The following is a 21,202-nucleotide window of genomic DNA, read 5'->3' on the forward strand; positions in this document are numbered from 1 at the left end:
CGAACCCCAGGTTTTCGCTTTGTCTATAAAGAATTTTATTAATGTTGCTTAGAGTTTTTAGCAATAGAAATTAGTTTTCCATTGCTAGTTTCTAGCCTGACATATTTACAGATTTTTAGAAAAAAAAAATGTTTATTGGAAATAAGCGCCTTTAAAAATAAATATTAAAAATAAAATCAAACGAATTTAGTTCAATAATTAACATAATGGATTTATTTATAAAAATAAAACTTTTTTAAACATATAAAAAATGTTTAAACAAAACAAAAATCAAAAGACTCATTCAAACGAAAAGCAGTCATTTTCGGCATTTTGGCAATTTTCCAAATCATCAACGGTTTCTCCTGGTGAGTTAAAATATTTCTTTCTCACATTTCTTTCTAAAGTGTTCTTTGTAAAACTTCAGTTCAGGAAGGCTTCTTCAATTTTTTTTATATTGCTTGGAAAGTAGACTAATAATAGTTTCTTTACCCCTCTTTATTTTTTTCCCAGTGCTAATTTCGCAGGTATCATTGCAGGAAGGAAAACAATTTTCTTACAAACACTTTAAGCTTTTTCAGCGTCATTACAGCAAGTGGGTTCACCTTGGACTAGAACGTTTTTGTCCTTTTTTTTTTAAATAACCCGCCTTGCCTTATTAAATTTAAAGTGCCAAGAACTAGACAGCTTAACAACTCGTTTTGTTTGTGTTCTCCAATCAATAATATCCCCATCGGTACCAATTTTCCGTACATTGGAATGGTTTCTGATTAAATTGTCGTAGCCACTAATTTCCACGATAACAGGCATTTTTAATTTTCATAAGGTCGAAGATGCTATCAGGCAGAATAAAGGAATGACCGACAATCGTAAAAATCAATTCAATTTGTCTAATGTGTTTTGAAGATTCTTCTAGAAGCCAGTAAGCCAACATTGCCCTCATATTCGTATTTTTGTTTTGTCCACCGCAACCATTAGCTGATTAATGTACTGTTTCTATGCGTATATCAATATTAAAATTTTTTAGAGCATGTTGCCACGTTAATACTATCGTATTAGAATCTTTTTAAGAGTCAATTTTTATCCTCAAGTAAGAAAACAAATTTTTTCTTCATAGTTTATCTGTCGAAGTTCCAGCAACAGCTGTAAAATTTATTATAGTTTACTTGCTGGCTGAAATATGCTGCTTGATCAGGCAGTCTAAGCAGTGCCAAATTTTTTTTTGGTAGTCAAATAAAAAGTAAATTGTGTTGAGTTTTGGATTTTTAAGGAGCATATACTCTAATCATCTCACTCTCACTCAAACGTAGGTACATGTTATTTTATCGACGATGCAGCATGATTAGATTTAACTCTTTTTGGTTTTTGTCAGAAGGTCTCCCTTACTTTTATCTTTTGACTAATAAAGGTAGGCACGAAAATCTTTCACTTTGCGAAACAATTATTGTAGCACAAATCTTAAATCATAAATTTTGATATGAAACACTTACTAGCAAGTTACATTTCTTTTGTGTTTCTGACTGAAGAACTTTTTTCCCCACATATTTAGTGGCTTCAAACATGTACCTACATATACATCCAGATAGAACTGATGATGAAATAATTATTCCGAAAACGTTTTGTGATGTAGCCTGATAGGGTTGTTATTATTATACCATTTATAAAGGAATTTTCAAATAAAAATTTTTGTGATATATGGTATACAGCCATCTACAGGAATTTTCTCCTTATGGATGAGAAACCCAAACCTTTCTAGGATCATTGACAATCTGTATATCCCCATTGACATCCCTCTTGTTCTAAAAAGGTCAGCAGCATTTTGGTGGTTACTCTTGTTTGCAACTACTATAATAATAATAATATATAATATATACTACAGTAATATTAGAAATGCCCGTAGCTCAGTTACGTCTATCCTACGAGTTGTTTTATAGGTCTGGGCATAATCTTTCAGTAAAATACGATGTAGGTAAAAGTTTCTGGCCAGTATAGTAGAATTTAACAGGATATCTAACACAGATATAAAATCATATAATAGACAAAGAAAACAATCATATTTCCCCTTGGTCTTCCCTCCACATTCTTTATGCGCACTTTATTAGTGAAAGACAGACGATTATTTCCAATCCAGCTTATACGTAAGAAACAGCGGCAGGGTTGCCTTATTACATTACATATTTGAATTAAAACTTTGAATTGGTTTAAAAAATTGGCGATAAGTATCGAGGTTATATTGCCATTCAAAACTGGATGATGATATTAAAAATGAAACATTAATTGACACAAATACTGGTACAAAATTTCTTAAATCTATTAAAAAATTACAGATTCGAATTTTTATTTGACGAAATTGTAACTCAATTTTAAATAAAAAAAGATCATTTTGGCAACATCGCCATTCGTCCCTTCTCTTGAATGGTAAAATGCATATGAGATAGACCAAACGCTATGATGTGTATTTCTTTTTAATGTAACTTCGTAAGTGTGAAGATAATAATTAAATATGCCGACTGTTTATACAACAGAAGAACGGGTACAAATAATAAAATGGTACTTTAGCGGCAAATCGGTACAAGAAACTATCAATTTATTTATTATGGCTTTTGAAAATAGGCCAATACCTATAGCAAAAACTGCATTGGCCATTATTTATTAATTTGAAAAGTATGGCTGTATTAATGGCAGATGTGAAAAATGCTGCCCATTAGATCAACCTCGCGAAAAGAAACTTTTTCAAGAACGAGAAATTAGAAAAATTCAAATTTGTGCATTGGCTGAAGCGACGCCGTATTCAAGTATACAAATTGCCAATGAAGTTGATTTAACTGCAAAAATAGTGAGGAATATTTTGAAAAGAAACAACTACCATTGTTATAAAGTGCAGACAACTCAAGAAATATTTCCTGATGATCAATTTAAACGGATGCAATTTTGTGAAAGTATGATGGAGGGATGCCATGCAAATAATATTTTTTTTTTTTAATATTTTGTTTGCAGATGAGTCCTCAGTTAAAATTCACAAGAAACATAATCCATTTGTTGTACGTTATTGATATCAGGATAATAAGCATTTGAGTGTGTCTGTGCATACTCAGTATCCACAAAAATTGAATGTTTGGACTGTAATTTTGGGACACCATATTATTGGTCTTTTTTTATTGAGGGCAATTTAAACGCAGTCAAATATCTCCAATTACTGCAAAATCAAATTATTCCTGCACTTCAACGTCTTGAAATTAACTTCAACGAAATTTGGTTACAACAAGACGGCTGTCCTGCACGTAATGCAAAAGCCGTTAGAGACTATTTAACGATAATTTTTGCTGAACTTATCATTAGTACAGACGATAAAATAAAATGGCCCCCTCGATTACCCGACTTAGCGCGTCTAGATTTTTATTTTTGGGGGATGCGAAAAACGAAATTGTACAGGCATGAGTTCGAGCGAGCCAACAACTTGGAGGAACTGAAGGAAAGGATAATTTAACTTAGCCAAAACATATCGGCAGATGAACTCAACGCTATGAAAAATGCGTTGTATAATAGATTTGGTTATTGTTCGTTACAATTTGGTGGTCTCTTTGAGCATTTAATTACCTAAGAATTTGGTTTAGAATTTCTAATTGCTTGGAATTATTTTTAATTTAAATAGATGTGTTGGAATTATCTTTTATTTGATGTCATTTTTATAGAACTAATTTTTATTTTCACACCTACTACCTCCAAAAAATCTAAACGAAAATATGGTTTCAAAGATATTATTTGGAAAATACAAATTAATATTTTATTTTTAATTAAAAGACGTAATTTTTCGTCCAGTTTAAATTTAATATAATACACCTGCTACTTCCTAATGCTTTACTAGTACTGACTGTCTTTATTTATTATGCTTCATGAAAGACTAACCCGCTATAAACCTTGCAATAAGCATGACATAACAAACCAGTTGTTCTGTTCTTGTTTTTCTGGTTACTACTTTCTCGTGTCCTTACTCGGCATTGCCAAATAATTTTGTATGAAGATTTTTTATTGTGGCTTCATAATGCTGTTTATTATTTTTATAGGAAATTCAAAACAAATACACAACAAATAAGCTTATTTTGATGTTTATATTTCCAATTCGGAAATCGTACTTAAAATACGAACCAATAATAAATTTTATTTATATAAAACGATTTCCAAAGTGGAAATCAAAATGTTAAATTAAACTTATTGTAAAGGAAAATTGTGGCATATTTCCAATAAAATACGGTAGGCTGTCATTTAAATCAATTGGACCAAATTTGATTATCTTAGAACATTGTTTAAATGCTAAAAAGACAACAGGTCAAATAAAACCAATAAGTTTGGCAACGTTGAACTTCCCCTCTTCTGTTGACTTTATTATTTCCACTAACGCATTTTCGCCCGGTATAAAGGGCGGACCTAATATACCTCTCTGTTTTTAAACCGGTGTTTCTTACTCTATATCACGTAAAGTCCATACTGACCATAAACTTTTACCTACACTGTATATTTATTGGTATTTTCGACGATAATTTCCAATAAATCCGGCGTAAAAAATAATCTCCAAATTTCGAAGGCTTCAGTTTTGACTTCTCTCACCTCCAGGCACTTGCGTTACAAGATTGTAGGCATGGGTACGTACATCTGTCTGAAGAGAAACATGTTTATTACATCTGGTAATCTTATCTTTTTCGAAAAAATACGGAAAGATAGCCATTTTCGTTGAGATTTTCATTAGAACTGTTTCTTTAGATTCTTCCTCAGTGTCATTATTGTGGTCTTGAGTTTTTAATTTGTCAAAAGCAAAGCTCCCTTCATCGTCATCGTCTTGTATTTGTTGATTGTCAGATTCATCCTCTAACCCACTCCATAAAATTTGAATTCTCCATTGTTTACAATCTCCAATCGCTATGAAAAATATGCTGTAACAAAAAGTTACGTTATTCTACTAAATACAAACACCAAAAAGAGAACTGTGGTAAGAATTTGATAATAGAAAAAAAAACAGGTCTGCTAACCTCGGTCCCAGAGACCGGTTGTGTGATTGAAATATTTGCTGTTTGTGATGTTTGATTAATTAATTTTCATCAGATTGGCATACATCATATATGGCGGGCATATAGAATAAAACAATAGAAAGCGATAACTAGTTTCAATAGAAAAATAAAAGATGTAAATAAAAGTTCTAACAACGATTGTTGATATAGACTATAACGTTGCGAACAAAACAATACAAGGAGACTATAATGTAACACTTGCTGAAGAAGATCTGGAGCTTTGTATAAAAAGATTTAAAAAATATCCTCAAAAGATATTTATATCATCTTGCAAAAAACTTCGTACAATAGATGCCACTATTGTTTAGGATAAAAAGGAAGGCGCCTAGTGATTTAGTAAAATAAATTAGTGATTGTTAAAGAACATCCCAGACGTACTTTTCAGTGCGTCACAGTTTTTCGATTTCTTTCTAATGCATTAAGTTGGATGTGACGGACAAAGCGGTAGTTCCGTGATTAAATAGAACTATATTGCAGCGTTAGAATAAGCTTACATACATAAGCGGTTCTTTCCTAACCTACGTTTAATTCGTTGAGAACTACGAACACAGTGTTGAACAGCAAGTGACGGCTGTCGTTCAGGTAGGTATTTGTAGATTTGTACATAGTATTGGGTGTTTATTTGTATTTGTGACAATTTGTGTAGTGCCAAGATGACAAGATATACGGAAAAAGACCAAGTGCTAATATTAAAATTTTCAATTGGAAAAGGAAGCTGGACAAACAAAAAAGTGTTGCTGAGGCGTTAAAAATTTCTTTGCCAACTATAAGGCGATTAGCAAATGAAGGAATCTAAAAAGATTCTGATTATACCAACAAAGTAAGAGAATAATATGATAATAACAAAGACAACTCAGGACATTCGTGAGATATATGTACAGAATCAGCCTATTGAAATAATAAGAGAATTCAAATACCTAGATACAACTATTAATGAAAACAATGACAGCTCACAAGAAATACGAATCAGAATCGAAGAGGCCAGAAGCGCATTTATAAGAATACAGGGGCTTCTCTGCTGTAGAAACTTAAACCTTAAGTTAAAAATACGACTGCTGAGGTGCTATGTGCTATCCGTATTATAATACGGAATGGAAGCGTGGATACGGAAGAAAATTGACATGAGGAGACTGAAGGCATTCGAGATGTGGATGTACCGAAGAGTACTAGAGATCTTATGGGTAGATGGAATAACCAACGTTGAGGTAATGTGACGTATGCATAAGGAAAGAGAAGTACTAACACTTAAGAGGAGAAAAGTGGGATATATGGGTCATGTGATGAGAGGAGATAAATATCTAATATTCCAGGTCATTATGCAAGGAAAAATGAGGAGAAAAGGATCCATAGGAAGGAGACGTAACTCATATAATAAGGACTTATTTAGAGCCGCGGTCTCAAAATTAAAAATCGCTGTGATGATTGGCAACTTTCGACGCGCAGACAGCCCCTTGAGAAGAAGAAGATACAAAAATTCAATAAATGAATCATTTTGCCGTCAATTTTAAATGTTTTCATATTTATAAATTTAATAAACAATATTGTTTACTTTTTATTTTTATTAATATATGAGATTACCCCCATTACAAAAAAATATGTCTTAATATATTTTGTAATAATCAAATCTATTCAGATGACCTTGCAATAAAAATATTAGTAATTCCACAACCTTTTCACCTGTGGGTAAGTACGATCCTGGCATCTGTCAGATTCTTCAATAATTATATGAAATAATTTTCGACACACCTAATTCATTGTATGACGTCATAATTAATGACGCACTGAAAAGTACCTCTGGGATGTTCTTTAGTTACTATATTAAGCAGATTGTAATAAAATTAGGATAATAAAATGAAAAAAAAACTCTCCCAATTGCTTGTTTTATAAATATGTTAACACAATCCCAAAAATAATATAGTTTTGTTTAATTCCAAAATTATTTTTAGATCCGATTAATAAATCCATATAAAGATGATGTGCAGAAAACCACTCAAGAATATTTTAAAGAGGACACTGATATTTTGAAAGCTTCTGCGTGGAAACTAAGGCTTGAGACAGCTCTAGTAATTGATGCCCTCCACATGTTAACAGAAGTATTTAAAGAAAGGCAAAAGACTAGTTCATTGCGGATACTGGTGAATAATAACAGTTTTCCATGTTCTGAGGCTTCCAGCTGGGAGCATGGTTATAGTATTTTAAATATGATTAGGACGGTAAGTTATTTCTACCACACCTGTTCCTGCTTCATGCCATGTATACAAAACAGGAGTTTTTGTTAAAATATCTGTCACACAAAATGCATAAAAAGACGGTTGCTGAGAATAGAATGCTTCCGCTTTTGGGAGATTTTAGACCTGTTGCAGATCAAAGCAATATGCCACGCTATCAGCAGATTCCTCCTTCATTGATTTAAAAAACTGCTTTTCTCGCGTCTTGTGAATAGTTAAATTCATTTTTAATTTTAATCTTTGCTCTTCATCCTACATGGTATTTATCTCAGTATTTGTTCTTATGTAAAAGCTACAAACATCAGTAGCTGGACTTCCAAATGCTTAAACAAACGAGCAAGTTAGTAAAAAAATAAAGACAAAAATTGTTTGAGTACTACTTCTGAGTAACTATATTAAACGTATTGCTGAAAATTCGTCTAAAGTACTTGTAGTTTCTTTGGAATCATTTGAGTGAATCATTCTGAATCTGATCATTATACATCTTCCAGAGCTTTTTTATGTTTATGCAGATGACAAATAGATTCTTTTAGACTTGCCTCTACCATAGTGACTTTCATGGCCCTTCAAAGACGAAATAAATTTCATGACACTTTTCTTATTTAAGCGCATTTTTCTTGGACTTCCTGTCTTCACCACGATTGCCTTTCATACCAGTGCCAAGCATCTTTTTTCTCACTTTCGTATGAATTATTTTTGAACCGCAATTAAAAATGGAGGAGAATAATTTTTGGCAAACAAAGACTTTCTTGTTATTATGCCAAATCTAAAAAATACTCAATCAGAGATAATACAAAGTATTCTGTAATCGAGAGATCAATATGTACTGATGCTGAAACTCGATTTATTTAATTAAAAACTTAAATACAATTATGTGTGAAAATCATGTGATTTACCACCTTTCCTCTTCCTTTGCTTTTTTATTTTCTTTATATTTATCACATGTGCTAATTTGTAATCCTGAGCATTTTTATTCTTTTCTTCATTATCGTAGATTATGTTTTAATTATTTGATATAATTATTTGTAAAATTCAGTAACTGTGGATCTAAATCTGAATATCTAAAACAAATAAAACAAATTAAATTACAAAAACACAACATAACCTGCAATTTACCCTATTTCTCTCTTACGTTCTTTTCTCGTAGTATTTTTTTTTCTCGTTTCTCTATTTGTATCTCCTACAATATGCTCACCTCCACTCATTTTAATATTATTATTGTAATCAAAAACAACTTATTAAGCACTAATAATATCATATACTAATGATTCATATAATGTCTGATAACAAAATAAAGTCGTTACATGCTAAAAAAGCATAGCAAGCAAAATTTAGTATTTTTCATATAAAAATGCGTGCGCGTCATTCAAGATTTACGAAGTCAGAACCTCACAGCGTTGCCAAAACATCAGAATAGATAAGTAAGGAATTTTTAAAATGTCAACTATTTGTCAAACTATTATATTAACAGTAAATACACTTAATTTTAAGATTACTACAACACACTAAAATACATTATTTCTTGTTTAAAATAATCTATCTTATATGAAAGCTTATCAGCTTTCTACAGACTATTTAGTTGTTTTGGCATAGCACAATCACAATACACAACAATAATTAGTTTTTAACACTAAAGTTTATTAATCTAAATTTAATATGTATTTATAAATATAGTTTATTAATATATAATATATTATGATCAAATTGTGTAAGAAATCAAAACATAAACAAAGTTCTTACTCTAAAAAAGCGGCAACACTTTAAACAATTTTACCACGCGCAGAAGTGTCAAAAAATTTGAAGTATTCCCATATCAGTTGCGTACAATTGTCTAATATATTTAATTAAAATTATTATTTTGTGGAATATTAGACTTAAGGAGTTATTTTATAAAATTTATATTATTAATAATAACAAATGTTTTTGGTTATTTAATCAATATAATTCTAAAATTCCCAATATAATGATGATTATATTTTTCTGATTATTATACCATGTTGACCTATGAAAGATCGAGCACGTTAACGTTCTGGAAATTTTAAATATAAGTGACGTCACTTTATATAAATTGTGACGTGCAGGCATTTTTATATGAAAAATACTATAGCACTATTTGTTTGTCTCCCGCTACTGGAAAAAATGCTTTGAATTGTCTAGGTGGTTTTTAAAGCCAAAAATATACGTAAAATATTACGTTTGGAGTATCTAGGAGTATGTAAATTAATAAATGATATTTTAACGAATCCAACGCCACCTCCAAGTCAGAATGTGAAAATGTGGACAAAGTGCGATTTGATCTGCTCCTTAATTATTGTGTAATATACTGGTATTGCATGTAACGCTGTTTCTAGGTCCTCATAAAATTCTTCAATTTCTTCATCCGAGTGGGTACGTGGGTAGTCGTTGGAGTATATGTTTGGATTACTTTAAGGTTATATCCTGCATATAGTTTAAAGATGTGATACACAATCCTCGGGCTTATGCTGCTAATAGATATGGTTAATAAATACCCTTTATAAAAATTTCAAGTATCTCGTTGAACCGCGCTGTATTGAATATAACATTATGATATTTAGGTGTTATAATTTGGTTAAAACAATTAAAGTACTGTCTTGTAAAATTATTATCTTTTACTATTTTATCTGTTAAACATTTTTTAGCATCCGTATGAAGGTCTTACTGGACCTGTTATATTTAATAATGAAGGATTTAGAAGTAATTTTGAATTAACCATTTATGAACTACTTGAAGGTGGTATAACTGATATAGGTACTTGGAATTCGACATCCGGGCTTAATATTTCTAGGCCTTCTATACTCAACGAAGATGAAGATTTAGATAGTTTAAGAAATATGCATTTTATAGTACAAATAACATTGGTAAGTCCATATAAGTAATTAACGACAAAAATATTTTATTATACAATAAAAAACCCTTTATTGTGATAGGTATCCCTAATAAGCTTGCCTAAATTAATATCTTCCTATTATCTTGAATAATATCAATGTTAGTTTTCTTCAACCCTTATCCCGGCAACACATTTTACTTACGTAACTGGGTAACTCGAGTCCGTTGGGCCCACCACTGTTCTTGAATGTACTATTCAGATTTACCCATATATTTCTAATATTCTTTTTTGATTTTTTATTAAAGTTAAATTTAAAAAAGGTGCTGTTATAAAAAACGGTCTACCTCGAGGGTGCCATGTACCTGAAAGATTTGCACAAAATAATAAAATGCAAGAAAACTTTTGTAGAAAAAATGTTTATTCACAAGTAATAAACATTTGAAGCCAAATAAAGACTTAATTACTAGATAAATAAAAACTTTTGTAAATCTACTAGGCCATTTTATTTGAAAAGAGGGGTTGATGTTTACGCATACCCTGGAAAAAGATTACGGTGTTGTTGCCTTTAATTACTGTGTGAAAACTCTTCTGATTGAAAAGAAAAGAAGAAGAGAAGATTGTTGTAATTAATAGCTCATGTATAAAGTACCGACAAAAACAATCTTTACAAAATAAATAAAACGTATAAGTCAGAAGAATATTATTATTTTACTTTTACAAATTAATACTTTGTCATATCAATTTACTGTTTAAGTTGGGACTAAGCCCCCATAAGATTAGGTTATTCCCAACTAGAATAGCAAATTAATATGACAAATTAAATTATTATTAAGTATTAGGTTGAAAAAAACAATAAAAAGTAAAGAACCATAGATTAGTCATTTATTTATCTTTTTTGGAATACTTACAAACTTTTTTAAATATGCAGTGAACGCTTCACACATTTCTACTGCATATTTCACAAATTTGGTTTGTTTCCTGTCTTTTTTGTGTGTGACACCTTTTCCTTGTTAACACTGGTTTTTCTAGTTTTTGCTTTTTATTGTGTGGTTCCACGCCGTGTAATCCACGCCGTGGATACGGCTTGGACGTTAACAGTCAGCTCGTTACGACGTTTAGAGAGCTTTGAAATGTGGGTATTTCGTCGTATGCTGAAAATTCCATGGAACGACCACGTTAGAAATGAAGAAGTTTTAAGGCGTATGAATAGAGAACGTGAACTCACAGAAATTGTCAAGAAGCGTTAAACGTCTTATCTTGGACACATATTTAGACAAGACAGGTATAACTTCCTTCAGCTTATTATAGAAGGGAAAATAGAAGGCAGACGCGGCCCGGGTAGACGACAAATGACCTGGCTGCACAACATTAAAGATTGGACAGGATTAGACTTTTAAAGTTTAATAAGGAAAGCCCAAAATAGGGAAGACTTTGCAGAGGTCATCGCCAACCTTCGTTAAGAAGACGACACCTCAAGAAGAATTGTGTGGTTTAACTTCCTGTAAGCATTTTTCACGACACTGTTTTGTTTCCCACCATAGTCCCTTGATTTTCTTCTTAAAATTTGAGACAAAACTAGTTGTTTGGCTGTCGTTGTAAGAAACAATATTCACTTTTCATTTTTGTTTTCGTCTCATTTTGGATGTGCATTTGTCCAAGTAATAAAAGGCTACCCCAGCCACATCTAAAATATTCATAAAAATGCAAAAGGGCAACGGTTAGTTCGTCTTTTGCACATATATTTAGAACCATTTGGTCTAGCGTATCGACACCACATTTTGTACTATTATGATGGAGTACCATATCTATATCAGACAGGACTAGGACACTTCTTTGTTTTTTTGAAACGTAAAAAAACAAGGGATGCTTTTGGGGCCTTTTTTCTGTCCGGTAGAAATTCCCGAGGAACAAATTTCTTATTTTTTTTTTCACTGTGTCCACAAGCTAGTGAATTTGCCAGTTATTCATGTGCAAGACTAAGATCAGTAAAATAGTTATCGCAAGTCACATTACTCTTGGAATTATAATAAGACTCTAACGAGTTGCTTTACAACTTAAGATGCAAGACCTTTGGCTACTGTATTTCCATTTTTTTCTGTATATGGTATTCCACCTAAAGGGTAATATGTTTCCGAGTTACAGACCCACCATTTTTTCATGCCACACTTATCTGGCTTTGAAGGCAAATACTGCTTGAAAGGACACCTAAGTCGATAAGTCGATACGGAACAAGTTGCTCATCTACCGTTATGTTTTTTCCTGGTAAATAGTATTTCTGAAAGTTTTGGTTGACTTGATTCCACACATCGCGTATTTCTGCTAATTTGTCGTTCCTTCTTCGTTCAGACCTCGTGTCCTTATTGTCAAATCGAACAAATCTTAGCAAATTTTTGAATCGTTTTAAATCCATGGTAGCTTTAAATATAGTAGGTCCATAAAACTTACTCCAAAGTATATCTACATTATGGATGTTGGCTCTCAGGTGCCCTGAAGTTAGTAATAGTCCAATGAAGGCATATATTTAGCTCTGTAGAGTCGAAATATCTCCAGTTCTCTATCCCCAGGACTTTTTCGGCTTCTTTATTTGTACACTTCACTATTTCGTTTATAATTTTTTCGTCCACAAACAAACAAAACGAATCAACAGGATCATTTACACTTTGACCAGGGGCTAACATTACTTTGTACACTTTTCTTTTTATTATGTCGCAGGATCGCTTACGTCCTGTCGGTTGTGGTTGACTCTTCCAGCTAATTCCATCCTTAGTTTCAAAAATTACACACTCGGAAATCGGCAAATATGTAGCTACACATTCTTCTTCATTATCACTCGATACCTCTTGCTCATCATCCTCTTCATTTGCTTCCGAAAAATGATCTTCAATTCCAGTGTCACTTTCAATGCCACCTACTTCAGGAGATTCTTCATTATCGGAATTCCATAAATTATTAGCAATATCTTGCATTTTTGCAGCTGATAATAGTTTTCAAAACATTTTGAATTCGCACTATCTACTTTCACTGTAATTAAATATAATTTTAGGAGGTTAGTTGTCGACACATCATATAACATCGACATAACATCGATATTATACGACTGATAGGAGATGCATTATTTATTTCAAAATGTGTATAGGTACCTACCTAACAATATTATTGCATTCCAACAATGATTATCAGTTTTTAAAATTTATTAAAAATAGATATAACACCTATTGTAAGCATCTTTTTGATGTTCACATCAAAGAGCTGTTTACATTGTTTGTTACACGTTTGGACTTAATTATTGAATTTTATGAATCATAAAAGTCGTTTAGATAATCCCCAAAGCATTACCTGACTGCCAGATTAACTTCTGTAATACAGATTTAGACTTTAGGTTTAAATACAAATAGAATCATACTGGCCCGTATTTCCCTTTTACGTGACAAAATTCTTTCCACGCAATAATTTTAAAAATGATAATCAATATTTTGCATAGCTCATAAAGGAAACATACAAACAAATTGAGTGATGCATAAAACTAAAAAAAAATCAGTTTATGATAAAAGAATTGGCGTCTCGGGTCCGTTGGACCCACCTTGCCCCGATAAGGGTTGAGTTGAATACTGATTCTGGTACCAATATTTTTGTACCGCATTAAGTCGTAGGTCATTATTTTTGTATTACCTACCTAAGTTATAAATGCCATACAAGTACAGTAAATTTATCTTACCTGTGACCTGTACCGATAAGAATTGCCGGCATAGTTTGTAAAGTTGTTACTACGTATTGTACTAATATGTGATGCAGGCTGGGTCAAATGACCCAATAAAAATCTCCCAAGGGCTTGTACTCTATAGCATTTCACAGGGGCTGCTTTCGTAGATTTGACAGCGGCCTATGACATAGTAAGGCACAAAACATTGCTCCGAAAATTATACGAAATTCTCAATTACCACCATCTGGGTAAGGTCGTATATTCCGTACCGAAAAGCAGACGTTTTTTCGTTATGCTAGAGGGTAAAGTAAGTAGGTGGAGAGTTCAAAAAAACGGCCTTCCACAGGGAAGTTTTTTAGCACTAATGATCTTTAATATATATACAAACGACCATCCTACGCCGACGAAACCAAGCACTTCCTCTATGCTGATGATATTTCAATATGTGCTCAAGAAAATAGTTTTAAAGAAGTAAAGGAGAAACTCAAAACTGCCTTAAAAACAATGAGAGCGTACTACCTGCAGAATTCCCTGAGATACAATCACTCTAAAATCAAAGTCTGCGCTTTCTACCTTTGTGCAAAGGAAGCCAAGTGAAAACTCTAAATTGCGTGGAATGATAATACATCAGAACACACAAACCAACCTATATATCTTGAAATAACTCTGGACCGGTCCCTTACCTACAGACAACATTACCTAAAAACGAGAGGGAAAGAAACAACTAGGAACAACATACTCAGAAAGCTAACGGGAAGTAAATGGAGTGCAAGTCCTGGCGTTTTAAGAACAACGGCACAGGCACTGCGTTTTTTAACTTCTGAATATGCCTGCCCCATTTTAGGAAGATCTGCCCACACCAAACAAGTTGATACTGCGCTAAATAAGACATGCAGGACTCTCAAATCTGTATAAAGCAGCGGGTTTTGCAGAACCCCCAACACGCAGAGGCGTTGCAGAGCACATAGAGAAAATTAAATAGATCGCGGACGAGTGGCATGCCTTATACAAAGCTCGAACACCACAAAAGCAAATAAAATCCATTAAAAGCTTCCCTGGAACAATGCAGGATGAACAGCCTGAGAATATTGTCTTCCCCAGGTTCAATGGACCGGCTAGTCTCTAGACTTTAAAAAGTGGAACACTGTAAATAGGATAAGAATGGGGTAGCTCCAGTAAAATCAAACATGGTAAAATGGGGAAAAATCGACCAAGATGATGTGAACTGTGATTCTGGAGAAACACAGAATATGGAACATCTTCTTACATGCAGAAACTGTCCTTATCGATGTACCCTCAAAGATTTGTAGCTCGCCAAGAAAGATGGAACCGACGTAGCCCGATACTGGGCCAAAATTTTATGAATGACATGTCTGGACACGATAAAGTAAAGTAAGTATAGCATTTCTGAAAGTATCAACGAAATTGGAATCTGATTACGTGATTGAAAAAAATCTACATTTTAATTATAAAACACATGATAATAACGAATTGTGAAAAATATTTTATTTGGTGGCATTCTTGAATTCAAATCATTAACAACTGGTAATAAAAGTTCTATAAATTTTCATTTTTTTTTTGCTAATAAAATTTCTATATATTTTCATTTTTTTGCATTTAATGAAAATATTTCTTTTAGACTGAACCATATGGTATGTTAACATTGACAACAGATAAAATAAGTGGAAACGATATGTATGAAGGTTATGCGGTGGATTTAATTGCTACCTTGGCTAAAATGGAAGGATTTAACTATACCTTTATAGTACGGAAGGATAAAAGTAGTGGGAGTTTTGATAAAAAAACAAACAAATGGACAGGAATGATAGGAGATCTTTTAAATCATGTAAGTTGTTCTTTTAAATATTTTCAAATCCCCTTTTAACATACATCTCTTATATTATTGCTAGTAGTAAAATATAATCAGTATATCAATAAATTTAAATAATTCGGCCCTGAATGTCAGGCATGAAAGTCGACTTAATTTTAAGCTCCACAACTTTTATAGTTTTTAATAGAAAAAGTATAAATTTAAATAATTAAAAGTGATATATCAAAGAAGTTTACAGTGATTTGTTAAGTGCCGTAAGTACTTCTTTCCAGTTAATCATAGTTTGATTAGAAATATCACTTTTAAGCATCAATAACATATTCTCATCAATAATTGTAGTTACAAATTAACCAAAAAACTAGTTGTACTCTTATCGTTATTCAGCTAATTTGGTAATTACCAGCCGATCAACTAGTTTTAAAATAAACAGAGTCGGACTTAATTTGATTTAATCTATATATAAAATAAAGTCCTGTTAAAATCGCATATAGAGGATTCATAAATGTTACAGAAGATTAAATTTACTAAAAATTCTAGCACACAAGAATTGGGGTTCAGACAGGAGTACATTGCTAATTATATACAGAACTATTATACGATCACAGCTAGACTACGCGGCTATAGCTTACGACTCAGCATCGAAATCAGTACTTAAAAAGCTCGATACTATTCATAACACAGCACTCAGAATATGCCTGGGAGCCTTTTGTACAACACCGATTGAAAGTTTACTTTGCGAAGCAAATGAATTGTCGTTAAATGATAGAAGAGCTTACTGTGGGGGAGCTTTGTAACTGGCTCCCTACATAAGAGGGTTGGAAATATTTTGATTCCAAGCCTTACTTCAAAGGACTTGTGAGTGGATGTATCTCCATAGGTTTGGTTCTTCAGTGACCGTTGAAGGATAAGGATTGTTAATGTGAGCAAATATAGCTCCAGAGAAGTAAAATCACTTTTAGTTTATCGACTTATAATTAACTATTTTTAGAGTAAAGAAGCCTCAATACGGCCCTAGCTGACAGTACAATATCAAATAATTCTTTCTTTATCACACGTAAAAGAGAAAACCGTATTTATGAGAAAAATGCCCGATTTCGGCGTAGAGAAATATTTTATATATGAATTGAGAGTGTTTTAAAATGCACATGCCTCAATGGCGTGTGAGAATGAACTAATAAAATACTACTTGATGCGTAAAGCGAAGATTATTCCTCTTGTATTTAGGTGTGAAAACTATTTAAGAGGCTGTGGCGCCAAAGAGTCGGCTGTCCCGAGCAAACTTAATGAAATGACTATTTTACTTATTCTACACTAAGAAAAGTATAAGGAATTATATTTTTATTTTATATTTTAAAAAGATATGTTCATTTCTGGAACACTTACCTTAGTCTAACATATGCAACAAAAATTAAAGATAATGCAAAAAATCCTGTCTATAGAAATACTTTTACTGATAATTACCCAAACCTTAATGCAACTCACTGTTCTAATAAACCTTTCTATAAAAGAATAAAAGACCATTTGCATCTATTTGATACTGTCATACCTGAATGTCTTCCATACACATATGATCATAATCCACCTTGGATTCAAAACATACCATCATATAACTTTGAACTTACGTCATTTGATAAAAACTCCACTAATCCTGATCTCATTATTTCCCATTTTAGAAAAATCATTAGTCGTTATAAAAATCATACCCATATACACTGATTCAAAATCATCCGAAGGTATGGGAGCGTCTGTAGTAACTCCAGAGAAGGTCCTTAAATTCAAACTATCTAATGTTAGTACTATCTATACAGCTGAACTGTATGCTCTTTATCGCGCCATAGAACTAATCAATCTGACAACAAACTCCAAATATATTATCTTAACAGACTCACTTAGTGCCATACAAAGCATCCGACAACTGTATCCAAAAAACCCGCTTTTAAAAAAAAATTAAAACAGCCCTTCTTCAGACTTATATCAATCATAATTAGATAAATTTCATCTGGATCCCATCCCATATAGGAATAAAAGGCAACAAAACTGCTGACCATAGTGCGAAAGACGCGATATTGAGTGACGTTTCCGAGATCGTAAACACATCAGTATCAACGGATATAAAAGCTTATATAAAAAAATCAATCTTAAGTGCGTGGAAAAATAAATGGAATGTGTCGAATTCTAAATTAAAACAAGTGAAACCCAGCATAGAGGCATGGAATGTGTTACCTAAGTCAAGAAGCCAAGAAATAATAGTAACGCGCCTCAGACTCGGACATACTAGGTTAACGCATAATTACTTAATTAAAAAGTGCGAACCGCCGCGATGTGAAACATGTAATACGACACTAACAATAATGCACTTACTATGTGAATGTCCCATCTACAATCAACAACGAAGTAATAACAAGATACCAGGAACACTTATAGAAGCTCCAGGTGCAGACTGTAACTTTAACTATACTCTGAATTTCTTGAAAGACATTAATAAGTACCACAATATTTAATAAACCAAATTGTATTGAAGTAATTGTACCTAATGTAATCCACTAGTTTTTCGCTAATGGCCATTTGGTCGATGCGATTTTCTAAATAAAAAAAAATAAATAAATTTAAATGTTATTTTTATTGGTACCCTATTTTGGTAATTTAAAGCACGACGTAGCGTGTTTAAATTCAACTTTCAAAAACGCGCGTGTTTTAAAGTTACCATGGCAACATCAACAGTTTTAAATATTTATCTGACCTGACAGGAGAACATAACTTGTAACGCCAAATAAATAAAATATGAATGAAAAATAACTAACAAATATTTCAAAAGTTTTATTTAAATATTTGGAAATGGTAATCTTTTAAATGGTTAAATGAATGTAAAAACTATAGTTTGTATTGTTTTAAATATTTATACTTCGGTTTTTTTAAATCAGAGGAAATGCTGTTCAAATTAATACTACCGACATTCTCGGAAGCCAACGGGGTTGTACTTCCATTACTGGCACTCCCAATAATGTTTAAAACATTCTTCTCATTCAATAACCAGCAATAATAAGCAATATTCAACCAGTAATAACAATTAATCTGCTGTGACAGATTGCAAATTAATTTTTGTTTTTCTCATTTCCATAATAACGAAAGGTATATAGGTCCCGTCATTTCGGAAGGCATCTAATTTGCATATTATCGCACTGGGCAGAAATCAAAATTTGAAATTTCTACCTAAGCCACGCCTTAGCAGTAAATCATTTCAATACTCAGTAGCGCAGCAGTGCAGTTGAGAACAAGTTGTGTGTGTTAAATATTAGATAATTTTATTTTCAAACAATCTTGCTGAAAATGGACGGAAAAAAACGTAGCGTTATTAAAGAGCAGGGTCGTCAAATAATATTTAATATATATAATTATTTTGAAAATATGAAAAGTGAAATGGACACTCTGCTAATGGTAAAAAATAAGACTGCTGAAGCAACAGGTAAGGGGTTTCAATGCATTTAGTATTAATTTTTGATATTCAAATTCAATGTTTCAACACTTTTTACTTTTAGTTCTCAATGTTACTTATTCGTCAATATTTTATACTATGCTCTTGTACCCCATTTTGCCTACCTTCGCTTCTCTTTTGTATTGGGTGTGTCGAGAATACCATTTTCGACATATTTCTTTTTTCATTCCTTCGATGTTTCCTAAATATCGTATTCTCTGTACTTTCGTTACAGTCGTTATTTTTAGCTATTATTACGTTTACTTCGTTATTTTGTTTACTACTTCTTGGTCTGTAGATAGTTCTATTACTATGTGATCATCTACAATTCCATGGTGTGTTTCCATTACTACTTCATTTTTATTTACCATAATTTTTTGTAAAATAATAACCACATTTACTGTAAAATAATTTTACCAAATTATCATTATTCCCCTAGCTAGTTCATTTAGTAATAGATTGTCATAATTTTTCATATATGGAGGAAGAGTTCATAGGCTCTTATTTTCGTAGAAAACTCTTATTTATTTATTTTTTAATTTTCTACTATCGCTTTGAGTTACTTTTCAATGTACTTTTTTGTTTCTTTATGTTGTCTGTTTAAAATTTGAAGAATTATTCCTGCAACATATCAATCATTTTGAATTATTATTTACGTCTTCATCATCATTATCAATGGCGTTACAACTCTTCGTGAGTATTTGCCGCGTTTACTATTGCCTTCCATGTTTGTCGGTCCTCTGCCCTTATTTTGTTGTTCTTCTTTGAAACATTCACATTAGTTATATGAATTTTTAAAGAGTATATGAAGTTAATTTTATATCTTTAAAGATTTCATTTACAAATTTAGATGTGCATATATTTTAGAAGGACAGCAATATTGACGGTAGTCTTTATTATATCGTTAATATATATTTAAAGATCGTCTTTCGTCCTACCCAGTCTTAAATCAGGTAGGTCCATGAAATTAGGCCTTTCCCAAAGACAGGAATATTTATGTTTACATGACTTTATTATATCACTAAAAGCCTTCCAAGAAAATAATTAAATCAGGTAGAAGTTCTAGGTACATGTAATTGGGACCATTCATTAGCATATAATTATCCTCACTCTTTAATATTTTGGTATTGTATTGGTATTTGATATTTTGGAAAATACACTGGACAATTAATTGCTATTTTAAAAATCCATTTTGTTAAACGTATCAATATTCAGAACTTAATAATTATTTTGTATATTAAAAATAATTTGTTTGTTCAGGTAAAACGTATTACGAAGTTATTATTGTTTTTGTCCTATCAAATATCTTACTGATAATTTCTCAAATGTTGCCTATATGTTCAAAATTATTGAAAACTAAAAAATCGCCTTTATTTAGTATAACATGTTTTAGCTGTATCTACTAAATAGTGCCCTCCACTGTCATTTAGTTAAAATTTCAATAACCAATCACCAACTTCAAAGGCGGTTCTTATACAATTTCGACATGCCTCGTAATATGCAAATTAGATGCCTTCCGAAATGACGGGACCTTTATAAAGAGAATTTGACTGATCCGCAGTTTCAAGTCGTAGACTGCAGTATTACCACCATGCGGTCTTCATACCAAACATTGCAAACTCTTTATGAAACACCTAAGTGTATAACAAAAAATAAATATAACGACTTTTTGTCGCTTTTTTCCTCCGCCCCTCCTGCAATAAGTGAAGACTACCATGGTTTTTATGCAAATCTGCCATATTTGTCGAATATAGATGCTGATGATGAATAAAATACGATTTAGTTATAACTGTGTTTCATATTTTTACTTTGAAATTTTTTTATTATAATTTACATTAGGTATACCTATGTATATACTATATAAGTAAAAGCATTTTTAGGTTTTTAATTGCCGTTTTAATTGTTTTATTTTACAGCTAATTCACAAAACCCTAATTTAATCAGTGCTAAAACTAGATATCTCGCATTTTAATTAATTAACTTAAAATTTAAATTTTTTATAAAATATTTTCTCACATATCAGGATGGGCAACTTTAACTTGAATAAATAAAATAATAAATAGTAAGATACGTTACAATGT

General features: G+C 31.9%; 1 protein-coding gene across 2 annotated transcripts in view; it reads left to right on the plus strand.

Annotated features, from left to right (window-relative positions):
- LOC140437367 (glutamate receptor ionotropic, kainate 2-like) overlaps nucleotides 1-21,202 on the plus strand; it is a 64,992-nt gene that overhangs the window by 14,030 nt on the left and 29,760 nt on the right. The window contains exons 5-7 of one of the 2 annotated variants that reach the window (XM_072526856.1): nucleotides 6,989-7,255; nucleotides 9,931-10,149; nucleotides 15,458-15,664. In XM_072526856.1, coding sequence (XP_072382957.1) covers nucleotides 6,989-7,255; nucleotides 9,931-10,149; nucleotides 15,458-15,664 — 693 coding nt within the window. The remainder of the gene's footprint in view (nucleotides 1-6,988; nucleotides 7,256-9,930; nucleotides 10,150-15,457; nucleotides 15,665-21,202) is intronic. The other variant, XM_072526857.1, reaches the window with a different exon arrangement.

The sequence above is a fragment of the Diabrotica undecimpunctata genome, chromosome 3 (genome assembly GCF_040954645.1).
Source record: "Diabrotica undecimpunctata isolate CICGRU chromosome 3, icDiaUnde3, whole genome shotgun sequence".
Classification (NCBI taxonomy): domain Eukaryota; kingdom Metazoa; phylum Arthropoda; class Insecta; order Coleoptera; family Chrysomelidae; genus Diabrotica; species Diabrotica undecimpunctata.